General features: G+C 49.7%; 6 protein-coding genes across 6 annotated transcripts; 3 read left to right on the top strand and 3 right to left on the bottom strand.

Annotated features, from left to right (window-relative positions):
* Nucleotides 1–1,467: 1,467 nt before the first annotated feature.
* On the bottom strand, nucleotides 1,468–1,725 carry VFPPC_17810 (hypothetical protein; the record flags this gene model as incomplete). The annotated part of the gene is made up of 1 exon (XM_022429491.1): nucleotides 1,468–1,725. The coding sequence occupies one exon, from the start codon at nucleotides 1,723–1,725 to the stop codon at nucleotides 1,468–1,470; it is 258 nt and encodes an 85-aa protein (XP_022285455.1).
* Nucleotides 1,726–2,331: 606 nt separating this feature from the next.
* VFPPC_08569 (hypothetical protein) lies at nucleotides 2,332–3,802 on the bottom strand (the record flags this gene model as incomplete). The annotated part of the gene is made up of 3 exons (XM_018287252.1): nucleotides 2,332–2,795; nucleotides 2,869–3,219; nucleotides 3,295–3,802. 3 exons carry the CDS (start codon nucleotides 3,800–3,802, stop codon nucleotides 2,332–2,334), a joined length of 1,323 nt encoding a protein of 440 aa, XP_018144210.1.
* Nucleotides 3,803–4,454: 652 nt separating this feature from the next.
* On the top strand, nucleotides 4,455–6,287 carry VFPPC_08568 (hypothetical protein; the record flags this gene model as incomplete). The annotated part of the gene is made up of 2 exons (XM_018287251.1): nucleotides 4,455–5,893; nucleotides 5,945–6,287. 2 exons carry the CDS (start codon nucleotides 4,455–4,457, stop codon nucleotides 6,285–6,287), a joined length of 1,782 nt encoding a protein of 593 aa, XP_018144209.1.
* Nucleotides 6,288–6,680: 393 nt separating this feature from the next.
* On the bottom strand, nucleotides 6,681–8,815 carry VFPPC_14438 (ferro-O2-oxidoreductase; the record flags this gene model as incomplete). The annotated part of the gene is made up of 5 exons (XM_018292207.1): nucleotides 6,681–6,977; nucleotides 7,024–7,465; nucleotides 7,519–8,260; nucleotides 8,313–8,438; nucleotides 8,491–8,815. 5 exons carry the CDS (start codon nucleotides 8,813–8,815, stop codon nucleotides 6,681–6,683), a joined length of 1,932 nt encoding a protein of 643 aa, XP_018144208.1.
* Nucleotides 8,816–9,787: 972 nt separating this feature from the next.
* VFPPC_08567 (non-hemolytic phospholipase C precursor) lies at nucleotides 9,788–11,993 on the top strand (the record flags this gene model as incomplete). Its single annotated transcript, XM_018287250.1, has 4 exons — nucleotides 9,788–9,907; nucleotides 9,967–10,046; nucleotides 10,130–11,019; nucleotides 11,134–11,993. The coding sequence occupies 4 exons, from the start codon at nucleotides 9,788–9,790 to the stop codon at nucleotides 11,991–11,993; spliced, it is 1,950 nt and encodes a 649-aa protein (XP_018144207.1).
* Nucleotides 11,994–14,156: 2,163 nt separating this feature from the next.
* VFPPC_08565 (hypothetical protein) lies at nucleotides 14,157–15,236 on the top strand (the record flags this gene model as incomplete). Its single annotated transcript, XM_018287248.2, has 2 exons — nucleotides 14,157–14,568; nucleotides 14,740–15,236. 2 exons carry the CDS (start codon nucleotides 14,157–14,159, stop codon nucleotides 15,234–15,236), a joined length of 909 nt encoding a protein of 302 aa, XP_018144205.2.
* Nucleotides 15,237–16,054: the final 818 nt, after the last annotated feature.

Genomic DNA, 16,054 nt, shown 5'->3' with positions numbered 1-16,054 from the left:
ATCGCAAAGGAAATTATTCCAAAAATTCATCGCAGACATCCAGAACTCGAATGAAATGTAGTAGCTCCAAATAGGGAATGTCATACTCCCCAGTTCCCCTCGCAACTTCGTTTCCATAAGGTAACATGCTGAGCCTTACAGCGACCAAAGAGCTGCTTATCCCAATAGCATAGTGAGACAATAATCACAAGAGATCCAAGAATGCATACCTCATCCAAGAAAGTTCACACAAAGCATTCGATTTCAGGCCAATTTTAAACGCGATTCAACACGCGGGCAGAGCCGGTGCTACTATCTGAGGCGTACCAGTGTGATATCAACGGGATTGTGACAGAGACAGCAGAATGCTAGCGCAACTTCAGAAGCCGGGGCGAATTGTTGTAACGGCCTGTGGTGGGACATGCAGCCCAGAACTTACTAGTTGCTGGGAAGTGTTCGGATTCGCTGTCGGTGAAGAGTTCAGCTAAAGTTTTATTGTGAATAAGCCGTAAACTTGAACACACGTATGTATCTGAGATTGAACATAAATACCATTGTAGTTTTTTCTTGCTTCAGATACAGTATTCCCCCCGCCGTGTATTGCATTTCTTGAGACTCGATGTGGATATGGCCGTCAGGGAAGTGAGTAGACCTATATGTGTGTTGATACGTCGTGACAAAATCCGGTCTGGTCTCTGCTGCTCTATGCGGTACAATGGCATGTTAGCCTCGCTCTCCTCTGAGGTATTGGATACATACATTAGAGCGGTGTCTCCCGGTTCGATCGCCATATTTGCACACCCTAGCTGTTGCCCTGGCGTGGTATCATGATAGGCCTGTTGGAGATGGCCCTCATACGCTGCTTGGGCTGCGCCATGCGTTACAGCATCTGGATTGTACGTTCCGTAAGTTCCCATAGCTTCTGGGTTTAGAGGCGCTTCGTGCTCGTATGCTACTGGTTCTACCGTGCTGGGCCATTCTTGAGGTCCAGGCGCCAGGGTCTGTTGCTTATGAATCCCTGGCATGCTGGCTAATTGGTCTTGCGGCAGATTGGATAGAGTGCGAAGAGTTGATTGTGTCTGCAGAATCATCGGATGGTATGGAAGGGACTGTGCTATATGATGACACCGAGTGGCAAGATCTACAACCGCGGATTGAGTGACTGCTCCTGGCAGTCGGCGTAGGAAGCTTCGCAACCTTTATACAACGTCAGAATTCGCAGTGCATATAATAAACAGGGTGAATCCATACTGGGCGAGTTGGCGGCGTCTTGATGATGCTCGTCGTGGACCTCTCCCATCTAAACAGTTTTCCAGCCAACACCGATAATGATCACACGAATAACACATGATTTTCTGAAATAGAAGATGCAGAAAATGGATCAATAGGTGAAAGGTGAACTTTTAAACACCAGTTGCTATGGAAATCAGGTTAAAAACAGAGAGGTCGGGCATCGTGTTATACTCCTTGGGTCGTTACTGAACCGTGTCAAACAGTAGAAGAAGCAGCCCGAGTTGAACCTGTAGTTGGTTCGCCGTGTATTACCACACCAAGAGCAAACCAGCATGAAGTAAAGATGCCCAATCGATGCAACCGTAAAGAGTCATGGTTCGGAACCGGAAACTGGAAACTGTAAGCCGGGAGCTGGAAACGGTAAACCGTAAGCTGGAGACTGGTCGCTGCATTGTTTGCATAGCTCAGGTGGTGGGCCGCTGCTTCAGGGGTCGCCTTTAGCAGAACCGTCATTTCCTAGCAGTAACTGTTCCATTTCCAAGGGACCATCGATAGTGACCAAACTGGCAACTCCCGTATATTCCCGCCTTGTACTCTTGCCAGCTTCTGTGGCTATGTTATTGGGTAGCGTCTGCCATAGCGCAGGAATTTATTGCATAACCCAGGCACCTCTGCTAGGGCATCGAGCCAACGGTACGTGGCACAATCACACCAGCTTGCTTCTCTCGTCAATACACGGGACACAAGGGTGCGGGTGTTAGGTGTCACGACTTACCTGATGCTTCTTCCTCCCAGTAGCAGGGGAGGTTTGGCACTTGGCTGTCCAATTGAAGCCCAGCTCTGTGACTGAGCCAGCATGGAGGTATGACAGCAGCATCACTTTTGGATGAATTTCTGCTCCTCCGGTGGAAACCCTGTCTGTCGTCAGATGGTGCTGTCAAAGAGGCAGCACAGCGCATTGACGACTGGTGAAGGCCTTATCCATCCATAGGCCCTGGTTAGTTAGCAGGCATCAAACAGAGCTTCTCCAGTGAGAACTCCCTGAAAGTATGTTGCTATCTTGCGTAACGGGTGTGCTGTCACCCCTGGATGCTGGTGAACAAGTAGCATTCTGTGCAACTACAGAAAATGATCTCTCGGATCGCCAAGCCGCCAGTAAGCCTTCCATTGCCGCATCAACACTTCCTTTGCATTCGTTCGCGCCATTCGCACCGCATCCCACATGACATAACCCCAGCGGCGTATAGCGTCCTGGACATAATGTCCAAACAAGTTGCTGTAGGTTCCATGCCATATCACTGTCCAGGCTAGTGGGGGTAGTAATCTAAGCGAATCGTTCTCGCCCATGAAGGGTAAAGGTTCGCGCCGAAATTGCTTCTTGTCTCGAGGTGATATCTTCCTATGCCTCCGTAGGAATTGAGGGGTCTCACCAAAAGCGTCGTCGAGAATGTTGCCCAAGGACCACGAAATCTCCTCCTGCATGAATGATACAAGTTCATCATGGTTCCTGTGCTTCAGAAGAAGAGAGTGCAGTAACTCCAGACCACGAGAGATAGTCCCTTGTAAGAGCCCTTGCCTAACCCCTGTTTTCGCAGAGCCAAGTTAGTTGTGTCAAAATTAACATTAATACCAAGGAATAAAAGGCGGGGGACCTACAGCTGTTGTCAAAGTCAAAGGCTCCTTCTGGAGTAGGCGGTCGCCGGCCATCAAACTTGGGGTTTTCTTCATGTACGTCCCGGCGTATGTCGATGAAGACCTGGTCGTACTTCTCTTTTGCGAACATGTTTATGCATCCGATCTCCTCAGCCTCCCACGGTTCGAATAAGCAAAGAAACATGCTCAGGATATCGACGGCTTCGAAGCGCAATGGTGGCTGTAGAGTAGACGCAAAGTGACCCCTGCCAAAGAGGTTGCAAGATAATTGGAAACGGTACAAAGCACGCATCAAGCGCGTCTGCTCCGTACAACTCAGTGGCGCATGACTTTGCAATCCTCCATCTTCCCCGGCTAGATTATTCAGTGCCTAAGTAGAGTAGTACTTTGCCAGAGGGTTGACAATAGAGGAATGAAATGCTATCATACTTATAGCTTCTTGCTCCGTCAGTTCTTTCGGGAGTTTTGCCTGTTGAGGGGCATTTCGCCAGTCCAGATAAAGTGTCAGAGAACCCCTGATCACCTCACGAGTACGCGGCTTTGCAAATTCGGCACTGCTGGACTGAAAAACGGCGTAGGCATCGACGGAGACGGAGCCCAGGGTGTTCTCCAAGGACCTGCAGAGCAAATACCTGCGATCGAGCAGATACCTTTCGTGGATGGTGGGAGACGACAAAACCAAAGCACGGAGCTCGTTTAGTGGTAGCGTAGACAACAAAATGCGGTGAACCTCGGGAGGTAGGCTTTCTAGCCGTGATTCGTGACTCGGATCTTCTGCATGTTCGTCTCTTGGATGGCCTGCCACCCAATTATCAAAACCGGCACGAGGTTTATCAGCTGTGACGTTGGTGCACTTTGCCCTCGGTACCGAGAGAGGCGATTGCTGCAACCTGGAAGGGCCTAAGAGCTTCTTCAGTCGGAGGAGAATCGTTTTCATCGATGTGCTTGTGCAATTGAGTATGATGGCAAAATCAAGTCTGGTGCCATGTATGACCAGGCTGTGCAAAGAGTCAAAGACATCTAGGAAGCTCAGATAACTTATATTAGAATACAATGCAGCCTCCTCGGGGCTTAAGTAAGCCATCTGCTGTCTCGCCCCGTACCGTGCTGTCCACAGTTCAAACCTCAACTTGTACATGACTTTTGATGAACACGGCAAGACCAACATATGGGTACGGTCTAGGAACAGTCTGCTGAACACGAAAAAGGCGTCAGTTCATTTCCATGGCTGGCCAACGAAGGCATTACGATATGCAATGTAGGTCGCTCCACCCGACAACATTTGCATAAGTTCCCAACACCAGGAATCATGACGAGCACGGAGGTTCCTGGGGTTTCGATGTTCAGCAGGGGAAAATAAGCTGAGTGCCTTGTTTCCTTGAACTAAAAGAGAGCCGTAAATGGAAGTGTCCGATCTAGCGAGCCTTAGGCAATTTAGTTACCAGACTTGTTTAAAATAGTTGCGGGTCAATGTCGACGCAGCTAGAACGCTACCAACACCAAGATTTTCATTCACGAAACACCACAGTCGTGATCGAATCAACAGCATCATCAACCCAAGTTCGAATTGACACGCGGCAACAGACAATATGAATTCCTTTTTTGCGCAGATGGACCTGCTTGCAAGCAGATTTGGGAACCCCTTCTCTGGCATGATGAGACGCAACTTAGCGGCACGATCAAACACACCATCAGGTGCCGTGGACCAAATATTACATCCAGGAACTCCAGCAGCCGAACGGAACAGCAGACTATGGATAGTCGACCGCATCTTGGAGCCCCAAACATTTATACATTTCATCGAATTCAGCCTCGGAGGCCGCCTTCCCTCCGGCAAACAGACAACCTTGCCGTTGTTATCAGAAACAGCCATAGACTACCTCCAGCAGCCAATGTCAACTTGGGCGCCTGCACCGTTCGACAAGAACAGCCAAATTATCATGGAAAGAGTCATGGCCAGTATTGGCTCGTATGAAGATTCATCTCGGCTCGTAAGCATCTCCAAGGAATTGCATGGGATGAAGTCGAGGATCTGGGAGGGCGTGATGCCGATTTCAGAACGGAGATGGGCCGAGTTGCAACTAGATTCTCCTGAAAACTTCCACGAGGCGTGTCAATATCTTTGCGCGGTGACCAATGTGTTCCACTATCTAAATATTCCTGAAATTAAAAGGTTTCTTCGCGAAACCTACAACATTATCTGGGGATACTTGGATGCGTTTGACAAGGCCATACAAGCTAAGGAAGCAGCTGGAACAGAAACTGGCCCGTCGGTTTCAGCGGCATCTCTTTGGCATGAGTTCATCAAAGACCACTACCATTGCGTTTCACAACGCTCTCATCAATGGGTCACTTCCCACATTGAGCGTCTTCGCGACCCAATTCTCGAACAGCTCTCGAACGACACATTGATGAACTCTCCGGGAGGCATGGGAGGAGCTCAGTTCGGTCTGGCAGATAAATTCCACGACCTCTTTGAGAACGGTGCGCAAGCGGACAGTGCTATTTTCATCCCCATGGACGGGTACAAAGGCGAATCTCTACCCTCCCAGGATGACGCCACCGTCGACACGTCAAGTCCCTACCGAGAAGCGCCCATACAATTCTCTGGAAACACTCTTTCGCGTAAAGCCGACTACTACTGCCGCCTCAAGTACCTAACTCGGGTCGAGTCGTGGTCTGGCGAAGAGGCGGGGAACAACGGTTCTGCTGCCACTGTTCGCAGCCAGATCCGGGCTCAAGCGCGAACTAGAGCTGAACTTCGGGGAGAAGAATCGTCGATCGGGACAGAACTCTGGGTGACGTATGCAAATCGGATCATTGGTTACCACGGTGGTTTATCATGGGGATTTATCGCGTATCGTACATGCTATGATCACAGCGATGAGGAATGGGAGGAGTTCAAGAAGAAATTTGATCAGGATATTTCGAACTGGGGCTCGGAACTTCAAGGCGTTGACGACATCAAGAGACTCTCCAAAGTGGAGTGGAGAGATGCAAAAGAAAGTGACGTTGCTGCTTTGAGAAGGTGAATCAATCTTCTGTCTGGTTAAGTGACCCGTTGCTAATGTTTGGACAGGGACTTTGAGCCAGCTAATGCAGAACATATGGAAAATTTCCACAACGACATCTTCCTCGTCGCGGATAAAGCAGTCATCGACTCATACCTTGAGTCTAAGCCCGAGCAGCCGGGTCACGTCCTGGCCATTGATGTGAGATACGACCCGAGCAACGAGGATCCGGATCGTGATGTCGAGTCGCCTGGGTATGAAGGGTGGCTCCGTATTCTGGGGAGTTTGTTGTGGGATGATCTTGGCCCTTTGCTTCTGCTGCAGACTCAGCATCTGGCTGACTTGTGGCCACTGGCGCGGAATGATGCCCAGAAGATATATCGACAATCTGTTGCGTCTGTTTCAAAGTAGACGTATTTGCGTTAATCTGTAACACACAGGTGGCCGATCACGAGCAAATTAACCAGTATTGGATTGAATGAATATATGAGCAAGGTCGAAAGTATACTCTTTGTCCATGTACAGACCTATCTGCTATTAGAAACACGAATCGACAAACTTGCGACTTAATAATTACGTGCAAATTGCCAGTAATGTGCATGTTGTCAGTTTGCCTGAAACATGACTATTTTCTGCTATGTAAATAGTCAACTTAGCTGCTTATGGGCTGAGTCCATCTCTGACAGAGTGCCGTGCTCGTACTTGGTTGAAATGCGCTATTGACCTCAAAGCCAAGTCAATTTCCCTCAAATTCAGTATATCTACACAAATTCATTCCTCATTATCAATACATACATTCCATTCCTACGAACAAGACTGCATAGCCTTCCGCGCCGTCTCCCCCGACACATCACCAACCTGCAACACCACGCCCATCCCCACGGCCTGGTGCCAAAGCACATGACAATGCATGAGCCACAATCCAGCATTATGCAGCGGAAATCGCAAGACCACATACCCTCGTCGCTTGATATACACGGTATCTCTCTTCAGGGCCGTTTTCGTATTCACTAGCTTGGCGTCCAGTTCCCCTTCAAACGGATTATACGCCCTTCCCAACTCGTCTTGCTGTGAGGTAATCACGTAGAACTCGTAGCCATGCTTCTCAAGTCAGTATCCACACATGTATTCAGTACGTCAAACATACCAAGTGAAACGGATGTCCCTTGTCATCAATATTATTCACCACCAAGTCTAGCCACCGGTCCTCACCGGCTTCATATCGCGGCACACGAAAGGTTCGAAGATGGTTTGCCTGCTCTGTGCCCGTTTCCCATGTCTTTTTGTCCATGGCCAGAAGGGGCTTGGCTTTGGGATCTTTCCACACCCATGACGTGCGGTTGAGCTCGCCCCATGGTTCGTCGTTTTTGTAGGAATTGATGCCGAGGCTTGTGTAGAGGAGGGCTGTTTCGGCGGGTTGTTTGTGAAGAGGTGAGGTTTCGGGGATGATGGACCCTTCAGCTTTTGCCATGTTGTAGATTTTGACTTTGTCACGGGCTTTGCTTCGCTTATGCTCTGTTGAGGAGTGCGTCCACTGTAACGGGAATGATTGTATTCGGGTGAGGGCCGGATTCATCATTGGCATGAGTCTACTGGGTTAGCTAGGCGACAGATATATAAAGTGATAGAGTGAGCTGCTTACTCTAGATCAAGTATAACCCTGATAATGGCATTAGTCGATTGCCTTCTAGTCTTGGAAGCTCCCTCCGGAAGCAATAGCAGATCCATCCGTTGACCGGGATAAAGAATACCAATTGCTGAAGTCTGAGGCGTAGAGTTTGACACGGTGCTACCGCCATCCACGGTGATGAGTCGTAAGCTTGCCTTCTCAAGTTCCAACGAATAGCCAGCTGATGCTCCTGTATTAACCACCCGCAATCTAACCGCCTTGTCACCAGAAACATGAAACGTGGGTGCGTCTGTCTCTTTGCAGTCCACCGGTCGTCCTGGACGTGCATTGGTGCAGTTATAAGAGCCGACTCCATTGATTAACAAGGAATCTGGCGCAGGCTGTGATTTTGGCTCAATTAGATAGACGTCCCAGGCAGAAAATGGGAGATGACTGACCTCGTAGGCATAGTTTCGAAAGCTTTTGTATCTAGCTAATACTACGTCCGCAGTTGAATGATACCAGTCGCCGATGAGCAACAATTTCTCACTGTCGTATTCATATATGGATGAGTCGGGCTGAGCGTTTTTGCCGTCCACTGGCTTGTGCACTACGAGGCCGCCGTATAAGCCATCTGCTCGTTTGACGGCAGAGTGTGCGTGGTACCAAAATGTGCCGTGCTGCTCTTTGTGAATGGTAAACATGTAGGTGAATGTTGCGCCTGAGTCGATTGTGCATTGGGTTATGCCTACAACTCCGTCCATTTCGTTGAAGCCTATGAGGGTTAGATTGATGGGTGTAGTAGGTGGGTGGACAATCTGGCTTACCTTTCATGATCATGCCGTGCCAGTGAATGGCAAGGCCACTGTCGGTATCGTTTGCGATTCCATTGACAACTGTAACTTTGATGGTGTCTCCCGATCTTGCTTCTATCGTTGGCCCTGGAAATTGACCTGTGGGGAGTTAGCTAGAAAGCAACAGAACTATGCCAACTGATGAGTTTACCATTGATAAGGTAAACCTCTTTGAGCACCCCGTCTGGTCTTTGCTTTTCTTTCGTAACATTCCAGTGTAATTGAATTGTTCGCGGCGCCCGAAAGATGTGTTCCTCCGGATGTAAAGCAAACGCATCGTCGAGATGTTCCGACTTCGAGGCACCAAAACCTAATGTTGCAGATAACCACGCATTTGGTTCCAGCAAAACACCTGATTGCCTCAAGAGAACCACAAAGAATAAAGCAAAACAGGCAATTACCATCAACCCAACACCTATGAAGACACGCTTCGACCGCCGTCGGGCATGTGGACCATCGTGCCATAGGTTGGCCATCCCTACTAGCCTTCTCGGTCCCCGACGTCAGGAGACCAAAACAAAGCAGTTTACTCTGCCATGAGTAAAAGTTTGACTCGTTTAAGCACGATTCAAAAATGACAAGGAACGGAACGTCCTATGCATTCAGACCTCAACATATGTTGTGTAATACAATATGCAGGTGCACGTGTACACCAGGGGCAAACCACATCACCAGAAACAAGACACTTCCAATGTTGGCTCAACAAAAAAATACTTTCCGAAAAAAAGAAAAACCCCTTCTGACTTTCCCCTCCTAACGAAACCGGCTTTCCAAAATATTACAACCATCACCGCTTCATATAACTCCCCGCGAACACAGACCAGACCCCAACGTCGTATCAACGACACACGTGCATCTTATCCCCACGCAACAGATTAAAAACCTACAAATTAAAATCCACTCATTTATGCACCTGCCTAGATAAACTACCGACTAACTCAGTTCCTCTACCGATGCTGCACCCTTACCCCATGCGTTTTCGTCCCCTGTCCGCCCTGGTACTACCTTTCCTGCAGGTTTCTCCTCACGGCCAAGACTGGATTAGGGTCTCGTGTATGGCGGCCGTGACAATTCCCGGATTGATCATTGGTGCGTTTGTGGTGAGACGAAATGGTGATGGAAATTCGCGCGGCCGGTTTGGGTAGATGCACGTGGAGAGGATGTAGTTTTTCGTGGGCATGTGCACTTGTCTTATTGACACAGGTTTTTCTTGCAGGGTTGTAACCAACAGAAAATAAAACCTAGGCGTTGTTCTGTCCGGTGTCAAGGTTGATATCACTTTTTTCGGTTCCTTCTGCTGTGCGTGGGTGGATCGTGACACTCAGATGTGAGTAGTATATAGATTGGGTGTAGCCCGTGAAGATGTAGGATTCCGGTTGAGGTAGAATTGAAGAATCGGAGACTTGCTTTCGGCAATCAGGTCACATATCGTCTTGGTTTTTGCAAAGATGTGGCATTCGGCGCTTGCTTTCTCGTTGATGGCTTCGGCTGCCACTGTGCAGGCCGGGTCACTCAAAGATATCAAGCACATTGTTCTGTTTATGCAAGAGAACAGATCTTTTGACCACGTATGTCGTCACCATGATATAATATCACTTCTTGCAATGGCTGCTAAGCACATGTTTAGTACTTTGGCACCATGGCCGGCGTCCGCAACTTTGGCGATCCAAATGTCAAAGTAAACGACGGTGTCCCTGTCTGGCGACAGTAAGCAACCCCAAACGTGAATCAAGTTGTTCGATTCGAGACCGAGAAGCACAAGTTTCACTCGTTCTGACTTTCCACGACAGACCCATAAAGAATGTCAAGAACGGCACTCAGGTCCTTTCACCATGGCACATCAACTACCTCGGCGGCGACTGGAAAGATGCCACCCAGTGCATGGGCGGCGGATCAAATGGATGGGATGCCATGCACGGAGCCTGGAACAACGGCCGTGGCGACGGATGGGTTATCTGGGACACAGACTACAGCATGGGCTACTACAAACGCGAAGATGTAGCAACTCACTGGGACATTGCCAACGGATGGACACTGATGGACAACTCCCACCAGAGTATCCTTGGTGTTACGGATCCCAACCGCATCATGTGGATGAGCGGAAGTGTCAACACCGCCGGATCTCCTACGAACCCAGACGGTAAAGGCGGCAACATCCTATCCAACCGTGCCAGTCCGGGCTGTGACTCTCCCGGCAACAATTGCTATCCCTTTGTGTGGAAGACTATGCCGGAATACCTCATGGACGCCGGCATCTCATGGAAAGTCTGGCAAGGCCTGGACAACTACGAAGACAACATGCTCCACTACTTCAAGCAGTATCAGACCGCTCCCAAGGACAACATCCTACGCAAAAATGGCACCGCGTTCCCCGGCCTCCAAGCTTTCTACGACGCTTGTGCCAACGGCACTCTCCCCCAAGTCAGCTGGATCATCGGCAACCAGGAACAGAGTGAACATGCGCCCAACATGCCCATTGACGGTGCTTGGCTGCAGAGAAACGTCGTCCAAGCCGTCATGAACAGCCCGGCATACAAGGAAACCGCCCTCATCATCAGCTACGACGAACAAGGCGGTTGGGCCGACCATGTCATCCCCCCGGTTGCCCCCAAAGAAGCCGCCGGAGAATGGATCACCGACCCCTTCAATGCTAATAACGGGGTATTACCCATCGGTCCAGGTGAGCTTTGTGAAAAACACCGTCCACGCGACTTCCCAATATGAGTTGTCACAGAAACACCGTCTCACAAAACCCTCCTCGCACTAAGATTTCGCTGACGCAGACCACTCTTAGGACATCGTATCCCTCGCTTTATCATCTCCCCATGGACCCGGGGTGGTCATGTCTTCGCCGAGACTGGGGACCACACGTCCGATCTGATGTTTGTAGAGGCCTGGGCCGCGGCCAACGGGTACAATGTGACGAATCACGGAATTGGGCCCTGGCGTCGCCGACATATGACTAACATGGTCAACGCGTTCGACTTTGAGAACCCCGACTACTCGTTGCCCGTGCTGACGCCGGTGCGTATGCCGGAGCCAAGAAACGACAGCGACTGGATGACTGGTGATCTTGAGCTTGGTTCTCTTACCGGTCCATGGGTTGGTGCGGCGAAGTGTCTGGCGGGCTTTTCTCACGGAAATTATCCCGCCGTGCCGTACGGCAAGTCCAACACGGAGCAGGATATGGATGGGCTCGTTGAAGATGGGTTCAAGCGGATTCGTGGGTCCATTACCGAAGGGCGCTATGTGACGATTGAGAGTGAGGGCCTTGGTCTGGCTGGCACGCAAAAGGGCAATGTTATCGGTCTTCAGGCTACCAAGAATCATGACGACGTCAAACAGCGCTGGATTTTGCAAAGCGCCGACGACAACCGGTTTGGGAATAGCTTTTATCTCCAGTCTGCGCTTAAGAAGCTGTACATTTCGAACAATGCAACTCTTACGGCCACGAAGAGCGAGGCGAGGGCCTTTGTGTTTGAGTATCAGGCCAAGGGGTCGACTTATACTTTGCGTGCGAGCGGTGCAGCGGATGGAAAGTACGTTGGCTTTCGGAAGTCGATCAATCCTAATCGGAAGTGTAGCAGGGTGAAGTGGGAAGGTGATGCTAGCCAGTTCAAGGTCTATGGTGTTAATTATCGCTCTGGGAACTGATTTCATGGGTTTGGAGGATGACTGTCTTGTTTTGTAACACTGGCTTGGCTATATTCATTATGGGATACCGGGGAATTGGGTGAACAAGACAAAAGTTTACTTTGAGAGCTTTGAGCCTGATATGTTTGGAGGATATAAGTGAGTGTATTCTGTATATCCGGCAGTCGCATTGGTGTTGTATGTGATGTATATAATTCGCTGTATCCAGGTTAGCGATCAAGATACATCCTATCAGCTACGCAATATCGGAACAGAGGGGGAATATTGTCACAAGTCCCAATCACATCAGGGTAATTTAGTATTACCATCGTTTAATGCTACGAGATATAGAAGCTGAACATATTCGTGAATGGGTGTCCATCTACAGACGCAGAGACTTGACTGTTCGAACTTGGCGTTTTTTCTCAACTCTCAAAGCTAACAAGCTTACCAACACGTGTTTCCTAGCTTCGTAACTTGACACATGAATCTCTTCCGGTGCAACACAAAGTACTCGGCTCTGTGAGCTGGCGTGCAACTTACCGTCGCGTTCTGACCAGAGGCACATGAATGCACCAAGAAATACAACATGCCGCTTCGGGTGTCTATGTGCAGCCGTTTACAACATGGAAACAAATAGTCATGTGTTCGTGGTAAATATGCATAAACACCTCTGGTGACAGAAAATACAACATTGGCAGAAGATGCAGGGTAGTGCCAACCCGCCATTTTGACACGCCACCTAGTGTTACATTGGCCAGAGGACATGCTTGACGGCCACATTCTTGTTCTAGACTATGAGTGGCATGATGAACTTCTGTTTCGAATATTGGTTTGGGCTGGGTGTTGGTGACTTGCTCGGAGTACGTGCGGCGTAGTCATGTTCAGTATGATACTACATCCCTGAAGCCAAGACGCTTGTGAGTGGCTGTGGGATATATTTGGGCAGAGATGGGTGCCGTCTTCCGTTGAACTTTGAGAAGCTTACGTACTTTACTTGGTTAGTGTACCGAATGTTGGCGCAACATTTGTCGTTGTAGAGCTCGCAGCGTTCGAATTCGCCGCTGTAGTCAACGGAACTCATAAACTGTTCGTCGTCTCCCAAAGAAGAAGCAGTCTTTGAACGCACGGAGGAAATAGATCCCTCATATAGCCCAGAAGATCTTCAGAACATGAAGCCGAGCCGTCCAGTTGTCTCCAAATTCTTGTCAAATCCACTCCAGCCCCAACATTTCATCGAACATGGCCTCATTTGCAACGTTGAGCGGTCTGCTAGTTATTTCGAGGGAATCAACCGATGTGTAAGAGTGAGTCAATGCACATCTCCTCAACGCCTCTCCAGCAGCCATCTCCAATGGGAAATGTCTCCTATTCGGGCTGCATGCAACACAAATGACATCTGCAGACCTCAGTATCACGAGCTACAGCCGTTTATTATAGGCTAATCTGTTGGGGCTTGCAGACAACATTCGCCAGAAATATCCCACGCATATGTGCAACTTACGTGTCTTTGAGGCTGTACACCGCCACTAGAGGCAAGATGCACCATGTACACTACCCAGCTTGGCGATGAAGTACGTGGCCGATCAAGCGAAAAGAAGAAATGGTATCAATCGGGTCACTTGTAGAGTTCGCAGTTTGTCGTGAAACGGTCCTTACGGCAAGTCTATGGATGTTTGGCTGATCTTCTAGGCTGCCAGGATAGGAAATTGAAGTGCTTCTGAAACGACTTGCATATCAGCCGTTTGCTGAGTGCCTAAACCCTGCATGTCTGCACGGAATCCGCCTTCAATATCAGAGTAGATTGATATGTCACCGATAACGCAGCCATGTGCCCCTTGGGTTTCCAACGGCCAATTGGCAGCATCTGATGATCGGAACCAATATCTGGAGACGAGCAGTAACTGGCTTGACATGAGCACCATGTCGCAACATCGAGCTGCCTTCAAAGCTCGCACAACTACTCCGTAGTGTTAGCTGAAATCCAACATCCACAACGTCACCAAGGCAGTCACCCGTCTACCCGTTCAAGTCACAATGCCGTATTTCACCATCAACGTCGGCAACGTGACTACGTGCTCGACATTTAAGCGACGTCATACAAATCCAGGCGAGCGGTTATGTCCGGTGCAAAGCTTAATCGCAAACTCTGAGAGGGGAAATTTTGACATTGACGTCGTGGTGATGGTCAAACCTAATTGGGATATTTTCAATGGTGCTGCCGTTCCGCTATTCGCTGTGCTGTTGCAAAATGTCATTTTGCTCCCTGCCTGCGCCTCAAACGGGAAATGTTGTAGGCGGAAGCATGCAAGCTGTGATATCTGGTTGAATTGTAGTTGTCTTCCCGTGTTTCGTTTCATCAATCTGGCTCGGCAGTTGCATCGCGGAATTGCCAACAGCCGGGCTTGGTGCTGCATGGGAAACGAGGAAGGAGCACCCAGATTCTCGCCGGGTTTGGACTCGATGACATCACATCACGGTAATGGAGCCAATAACAGGGAAACGAAAGCTGTTGGGAGCTCAGGGAAGGTTTCCGGCTTGTGGGGCTTTTGGCACAGTGGTCTCGATCGAATTGGCCCACATCGTGGCCGCTGTCGCCAACTGAGAAGAACATGGCAAGTGTAATGGACGAAGGTCATCGGTCGGGGTCGTCATCGAGGCTGGCGTTGTGAGATTGAACAAGTGCATTTTGTAGCAAGCAGTAGTCGCGGTTGATGCTTATTAACATTAACATGGCCAAGCTGCTGTATCGAAGACGAGCTGTGAGCCTCGACAGCTGGACTCTGGAGCACTCCACATATCACGAAGCTGGCATGCACCAGAACTCGTGGCCGAGCAACCGTCAACTCCACCAGCTTCATCCGCAACACTATCGCCTCTGCCGGTGATTTCAATCGAACGTCCTCCGTACAGTCAGTTATATGGACCAGTGTGGAGGTTTCGCTGTTCTCGGCCATGGCCTGTACGAAGCTCTCTGAACAAGCTCGACCCAGTCCCAAGCATCGACTGACAGACTTGGAGCTATTCAATGCTACTTCGTTCTGCTGGCCCCCATCTTCCAGCTCCATCGCCAGCTCCATCCTCAATGGAGCCAATAGAAAGCGATGCCGGCGCCCGCCAGTGTCGTCATCACGAGCTGCGGCGGCCCACACCAAGGAGCAGCGCCACGGCAGACGTAACCAAAACAAAATATTGATTGATCCAAGGCAGGCCACCTGCTCCATTGCGAGGTTGATACTCGTAGGAGCATTCACAGCACAATAGCAGCCAAGTTCCAGTCTGGTCAAGTGGTCTGAGCTGGTCGTAGTGTCCCTCAGCTCAGCGCCAGCTCAGTTCACGGCATCGCCTCGCCTAGCGAAATGGCGTTTTGATGGTGCAACCCGATTCGATTCGGCACAGAACTTTCCACATCTCCTACTAAAACGTCTCTGCTGCTAATTCCTCCATTTCGCTTTTTATTTGTACTGGCCGTCATCCTGATCTTGCTCGCCTCGTGAAATCCACAATCCTCCTCCATCCATCCTCTCCCTAGAACAGAAATTTTCTCGCGTCAAGGCCATCAAGACAAGCAAATCTGTCGCTAAAAAAGATCCGAATTCCAAACGAGGCTCACCACGGCACTCAGTTCATTTCGTTTCATTTCCCCTTCCTTGCTCAAGCCCGCTACCTACGCTACCTGGTGGAACACACGATCCAACGCCGTTCCCTGCTTTTTTCTTGCGCCTGTCTGGAGCAGTCAAAGTGGCCCAACTGAGACACACCACAGGAGCCCAAAGCTGCGCTAGCTTGCGACTAACAATCGGCCGCTTCTCCCAAGCAAGCTTCATTGCTACTTTTTAAATTTGCACCTAGCTTCCGTCACACCTCTAGACGGCCGAAAAAACCCTGTTTGGTGAGCGGAACACCCAAAGTTACCTGATCCATGACTACAGCGCTGAGCGGGTGGTGCTGAGCTCAAGTGCTGCAAAAAGAGCAGCCAAGACTTGGAGTACTTGACACTACGTGGTGCCATTTTCTTGGTCTACCCACTACTTGAGCATACTTGAGCACCTCCCCCAATTGATATACATACCTGTGACGTC

This window comes from Pochonia chlamydosporia, chromosome 4 (assembly GCF_001653235.2).
Source record: "Pochonia chlamydosporia 170 chromosome 4, whole genome shotgun sequence".
NCBI lineage: Eukaryota > Fungi > Ascomycota > Sordariomycetes > Hypocreales > Clavicipitaceae > Pochonia > Pochonia chlamydosporia.
Note: the sequence above shows the minus strand (reverse complement) of the source record. Positions and strands in the feature narration are given on the sequence as shown.